This window comes from Plasmodium reichenowi, chromosome 14 (genome assembly GCF_001601855.1).
Source record: "Plasmodium reichenowi strain SY57 chromosome 14, whole genome shotgun sequence".
In the NCBI taxonomy this organism is placed as follows: Eukaryota; Apicomplexa; class Aconoidasida; order Haemosporida; family Plasmodiidae; genus Plasmodium; species Plasmodium reichenowi.
Window position 1 is genome coordinate 929,695 of NC_033659.1, and position 6,607 is coordinate 936,301.

The 6,607-nt window shown below is 18.0% G+C and overlaps 2 protein-coding genes and 4 non-coding genes across 6 annotated transcripts; 3 read left to right on the forward strand and 3 right to left on the reverse strand.

Moving 5' to 3' along the window:
- Positions 1 to 300: 300 nt before the first annotated feature.
- PRSY57_1423400 (60S ribosomal protein L5, putative) lies at positions 301 to 1,967 on the reverse strand (the record flags this gene model as incomplete). Its single annotated transcript, XM_020115298.1, has 3 exons — positions 301 to 330; positions 708 to 1,489; positions 1,895 to 1,967. 3 exons carry the CDS (start codon positions 1,965 to 1,967, stop codon positions 301 to 303), a joined length of 885 nt encoding a protein of 294 aa, XP_019969955.1.
- PRSY57_1423500 lies at positions 457 to 525 on the reverse strand. The gene has a single exon (XR_002204094.1). It is a non-coding gene; the product is annotated as a small nucleolar RNA snoR25 (small nucleolar RNA).
- Positions 1,657 to 1,753, reverse strand: PRSY57_1423600. The gene has a single exon (XR_002204095.1). It is a non-coding gene; the product is annotated as a small nucleolar RNA snoR26 (small nucleolar RNA).
- A 2,381-nt stretch (positions 1,968 to 4,348) lies between the features above and the next one.
- On the forward strand, positions 4,349 to 5,591 carry PRSY57_1423700 (60S ribosomal protein L7-3, putative; the record flags this gene model as incomplete). The annotated part of the gene is made up of 3 exons (XM_012909844.1): positions 4,349 to 4,351; positions 4,624 to 4,935; positions 5,055 to 5,591. 3 exons carry the CDS (start codon positions 4,349 to 4,351, stop codon positions 5,589 to 5,591), a joined length of 852 nt encoding a protein of 283 aa, XP_012765298.1.
- Positions 5,592 to 5,899: 308 nt separating this feature from the next.
- Positions 5,900 to 6,041, forward strand: PRSY57_1423800. The gene has a single exon (XR_002204096.1). It is a non-coding gene; the product is annotated as a small nucleolar RNA snoR27 (small nucleolar RNA).
- Positions 6,042 to 6,194: 153 nt separating this feature from the next.
- Positions 6,195 to 6,264, forward strand: PRSY57_1423900. Its single transcript, XR_002204097.1, has one exon. It is a non-coding gene; the product is annotated as a small nucleolar RNA snoR28 (small nucleolar RNA).
- Positions 6,265 to 6,607: the final 343 nt, after the last annotated feature.

Consider the following 6,607-nt stretch of genomic DNA (forward strand, 5'->3'; position numbering starts at 1 on the left):
AAAAAAAAAAAAAAAAAAAAAAAAATATATATATACATATATAAATATATATATAAATTTTTCTTTTTCTCTTTTGGTAAAAATAAGAAATCAAATAAATATATTATACATCATATATATATATATATATATATATATATATAATATATAATACACCCTGTCCATTTAAAAAAAAAAAAAAAAATTTTTTTTTTTTATTTTTTTTTTTTTTGGGGTTCTACATCTGTATATAAACACACAACAAAAATGCTTACTATTTATTTATATGGGGTAATGGTTTGTTGTTATCCTTTTATATCCTTATTGTAATTTTTCGACATATAAAGCCAACTAAAAAAAAAAAAGAAGAAAAAGAAAAAATATATATAAACAAATAAAAAATAATATATATATATATATTTATTTATTTATTCATTTATTTATTCCTTTTTTCACAAATATTTATATATAAACGATTTTTTCAGGAGCGTTATAATTATTCTCAAATTATTTTTCAAATCAGGTCTGTTTTTCTCATCATTAAAAATCTTTTATATGTTGTTGATTAAACGCCCATGTGTTTAATATACATATAAGTTTATATATATATATTAATGTATATAACAGGGGCACATACATATATATACACACATATATATACATATATATATATATATATATATATATATATATATATGGACATTCCATTTTCTTTATTTATTTTTTACCTTTTCCTTGACTCTTTTTTTTCTAAGTTTGGCGTTAAGCTTCTTAGGTTTTTCATGCTTAGATACAAATTTTTTAACATTCTTTGTATCCTTTGATTCTTTTTCCGGATTCTTCCTAATTTTTTCATGTGCATTTAGATACATTTGCTCGATATCATCAGCTCCTATATTATTTTTTAAATAATCATTGAAATGAGTTTTGTATTTGTCATTATCCTCTTCTTGTAATGTTTTCATATATTCAGCTACATGGATACCTAAAATATTTTTTCTTAACTGCTCGGGGTTGAATTCATTTTTGGAACCTGGAAATCTATTATTTCCATGAGGAATATTCAATCCACCATCACAAGCTCCTTTCAATGCAGCAAATACACGATTTCCTGTTGTTGTTCTTGTTATCCCTACATCTAAGAATGCTTTTATTGGTTTTCTTCCTTCCTCATCTTCTTTATCTTCATTAGTTTCTATTTCTCCTGTTACTTTCTCAACACCTAAGAATTGAGTATCTAAATTTAAAGATTTTAAAAAACGACGTGCACACAATAAACCGGTGGCATAAGCAGCTGCATAATTCTTTAATCCAACAGGGATACCGTATCTTATTAATTCTTTTGACTTTGCTTCTGCTAATATTTTATCTCCTTCAATATGAGCACAAGCTATTTGGCATATTACCTGACTATTTGTTTTACGAACAACAAAACGAAGCTTTTGAGCATTATACTTATTCTTGTCTTGTAATATTAAAGCTTTCCTAGCCCTGTAGTCGGTTTTTCCCTCTACAATATTAAAGAAAAAAAAAAAAAAAAAATATATATATATATATATATATTCAATAAATCATATCATATGAAGGTATAATATATGAACACAGCATTATTAAATATATAAGAGAATTATAAAAAAATAAAAAAAAATAAAATAATAACAATTTTAACAATAATTTTGGTTGTTCCAATGTCAGGTGAGTCGGCAACTTAAAAAAAAATGCTTAACTCGTTTTATCATTGCATAAACATTTTTTTTTAGCCTCTAATAAAAAACATCCTCATAACATTTTTACATCATGAATTATTGTTAACATTTATTAAGGCATAAATATAAAAAAAAAAAAAATTATACATATATATATATATATATATATATATATTATTTATATTTTCATCTTTTTAATTTTGCCATACCTCTTCTTCTTCTATATTTCACTTGGTACCTTTTAAAGTATGCTTTATTTTTAACAACCTTTACATATGCCATTTTAACTTACAGTATATTTTTTCTTTTTCTTTTCCTTTTTTTTTTTTTATATTATTTTATATATATAAACTCTTTGAAAAAAAAATTATAATATAATACGCTGATATATATATATATATATATTTTTTTTTATTTACAAAAAAAGTAAACTTCTTTGTAATTATATAAAATAATAAATCATTACCTAATAATAATAATTATTATGATATTTAAAAAAAAAAAAAAAAAAAAAAAAAGAGTCAAAAATGGAAATATTTTACATATATTTATATATATTTAAATTATTATATTATTTTATTAAATGGATAAATGTAATAATATATTTTACTACATATAAATAACAATATATATAAATATATATATATTATTTATAATATTAATAAAAAATAAAAAAAAAAAAATTTCCTTTTCAACGTCAAAATATATATTTCAAATAAAAATAACCTTTAGAAAAATATTAAAAAATATATATATATATATATATATATATATAATATAATAATATATATGAAACAAATAATTAAATATAATTTTTTTTTTTTTAACAATCTATAAAGGGGAAAAATTAATAGGGAAGAAAAAAAAAAATTTCTGTATGATATTAATATATATATATATATATATAATATATATATGATAAAATTATATTAATATAAATCAATCAAGATTTTTTTTTTTTTTTTTAAACACAAATATACATATAATAATATATACATATATATATATATATAATATGTATATATATATAATATATATATATTATATAATAATTCTTAAGGTAATAAATGGATAATGGATTATTTTATACAAAAATAATACATACATATATATATATAATAATATAATATATGCTATATAAAATATATCTTAAATATATACCACTTGGTATGTGATTTTTATATAATATAATTAATATGTATCGGCTTATGAATATTATATATATAATATATATAATTAATATATATTATTACATATAAAAAATATGCTTTACTTTTTTTATATGCACTTTGCTTACTTTTAATACCCGCTTGTTTATTTTTTATATTATTATTATTAATAACAAAAAGAAAAAATCGTGAATCTATAAAAATAATATATTAATATATATATATATATATAATATTATATTTAGAAAGGAAAAAGGATTTAAATTGAAAAAGAGAGACACCTTTTTTTTTATTGGTTAATCAGAAAAATATAAATTATTATATTATTGTGTAACTACTATTATATATAAAATATATAATATGTTATATTAATATATATATATATTGAAAAAAAAAAAAAGCTGTAACTACGCATATTAATATATACATATTATTATATATACAATACATATAATTCAATTATTGCCATATCTTTAGCCCGTAATAATTTTTAAAATACCTTATCCTTAAATATATATATAAATAAATGTTACGTATATATTCCTATCCCTTATTATGTATCACCGCTTGAATCACTTATATATAATATTATATATATATAATATATATATATAATATATATATATAATTATATTTATTTGAGTGAATGTATTTATTCGCTAATAAATATATAATAATCAATACATACATACATACATATATATATATATATAATAAGCAAAATATATAAGTTTTATTATTTTATATGTTTATTAATTAAAATTTTATTTATTTATATATGAAAGAAATATTATAATAATAAGAAGTATATTATATTATATTATATATATACATAATATATTTTATAATTTATATATTATATATATTATATACATAAATATTTTATAATATATATTTAAGGGTATAATATATAATATATATATATATAACATAATATATATGTTTATTAATTGAACACAAGATTAAATATATTGTATATAGGCACTTCTTAAGGAAAAGGAGAAGAAAATATCTTGATTTGTGATTTTATAAAAAAAAAAAAAAAAAATTATTATCATATTATTATAAATTATATGCAACATATATATATTATATATAATATATATTTATAATATATGTAACATTAAACCCACAAAATTAAAAATTAATTAGTATTAATATATATATATAATATATATATGTAAAATTAAAAAAAAAAAATTACATATTTTTGAAGATAATATATAAAATATAAGTTTTTTTTTTTTTTTTTTATTCTTGAATTTTAAAAGAATTAAAAAAAAGGCATTTTATTTATTTTTTTTAAAAATTATTATTTTATTTATTATAAGCCTGAAATAAAAAGAAAAAAAAGAAACATACAAAAGAAAGAATTACATATAATATATATATATAATTATATATATATATTTATTTATATGTTTTTTTTTTTTTTAAAAATATAATAATTTTATACTTGTAAAAAATTTTATTATCGTAATTTATATTTTTAAAATGGTAAGTTATTAAAAAAATGTAATAATAATAATGTTATAATTATATAAATTATATACATTTTGATATTTGTAAAAAGTGTATTTTATAAAGTTCATTTCTGTATAATGAAGAAAAAAAAAAAAACATCATATGTAACATGAGAATAAATAAATATAAATATAAATATATATATATATATATATTTATTTATTTATTTATATAATATATTGAATATATATTTAGTATATATTCTATATGCAATATTCATACCTTTTTCTTTTTCTTCATAATAGGCTAAAGATAAGAAAAAACAAAAAAAACCCTCCAAAAAAACACCAGCACCTTGCCCCTTATCAACAAAAGTAACAGTGAAAAAAGAAATAAAGAAGGAAAAGAAAACGGGAATTAAAGATAACCCTTTAATTTTTGAAAAAAAAAAGAGAAGCAATATTATTGGTGTTGGAGTACGTCCAAAAAAAGATTTATCGAAATATGTTAAATGGCCAAGATATATAAGAATACAAAGAAAGAAAAAAATTTTATTACAAAGATTAAAGGTTCCCCCTTCAATTAACCAATTTAACCACACACTTCCTAAGAGTCAAGTAAGTGCACAAATGATAGATATGAATGTGTTTCTTTATATCTTATAAATACATATATTATATATATATATATATATATTATATATTTATAATTTATAATTTTTTTTTTCTCCATACAGACACAAGATTTATTGAACTTTTTAAAGGCTTATAAACCTGAATCCAAAACCGATAAAAAACAGAGATTGTTAAATAAAGCTAAAGAGGCTTTAAACAAAAACATTACAAAAGATAAAAAGCCACTATTTCTTAAATACGGAATAAATCATATTACCAAATTAGTTGAGAATAAAAAGGCTAATCTTGTTGTTATAGCTAATGATGTATCCCCAATTGAATTAGTTTTATTTCTTCCGGCCTTATGCAGATTGAAGGAAGTACCTTACTGTATTGTTAAAGACAAAGCTACCTTAGGAAAGCTTGTACATAAAAAAACAGCAACTGCAGTATGTCTTGAAAATGTAAAAAAAGAAGACCAAGAAAAATTAGACTACTTCGCAAAAGTTTGTAAAGAAAACTTTAACGATAATGTTGATTTGAGAAGAAAATGGGGAGGACAAAAAATGAGTGCTAAATCGATGTTATTGAAAAAAATGAAAGATAAAGCAAGAAAAATTGAAGAAGCCAAAAAGAAGGAAATATCTGCAAAATTATAAGGTAATAATAAAAAAAACAAAAAAAAAAAAAAAAAAAATTTATATATATATATAAATATATGTATATATGTACATGTTTTATATTTTTATTTTGGAACGTGTACATATAATTATTTATTGTGTGCTAGCCATATAATTATATATATATATATATATATAATGTATATGTATATATGTGAATATTTATTTTTTATTTATTTATTTACATATTTTATATGACCGTTCAGGTAATTTTGGTATTTTTTTTATGTACACATGTTCATATTTTTTTTTTTTTTTTTTTTTTTGTGTGTGTGTGCATAATATAAATGCTGATTTACCACAGTGGCAACTAATTTTTCTTCATTTACTGTTTACTGCCAGAAATCAGCTAAATCGATTTCATAATTTTAGGAACCATAGAAAAAATTGAGAATTTTTTTTTGTGGGCCGTATTTATGAATACAAATATTCTAATTTTATGAAACGATTATTTTGAATTCATTACATGTTATATACATTATATGTGTATCTATATAATATATATATTTGTATTGTATGTTAATGAAAGAAAAAAATAAAATAAAATAAAATAAAAGAGTAATATGTTTATTGTTAATAATTATATAATGATGAAAACTTCAAGGAAGTGCCGTCCGAATATTTATGTTGACGATAATTAATTAATCTGAACATAATTATTTTCAATGTGTATATAATAAAATATATGATGTATATGATATATATATATATATATATATATATTTGTATGTGACCTTTTTATTGTATTATATTATTTATATATATATATATATATATATTTTTTTTTTTTTTTAATCTTATTAGGAAATATAAAAGTAACGCGATATTTTGCTCTTTAGTGTTTTAAAGAACAAAAGAAGATATCTAACCTACCCATTTATTGCAGTAAAAGTTTTTCATATTTTTACGTATTTTTTTTTTTTTTTTCTTTTTTTTTTTTTTTATTTATAATATTAATTTTATATATTAACTTTTTTTTATTTTTAAAATTATAA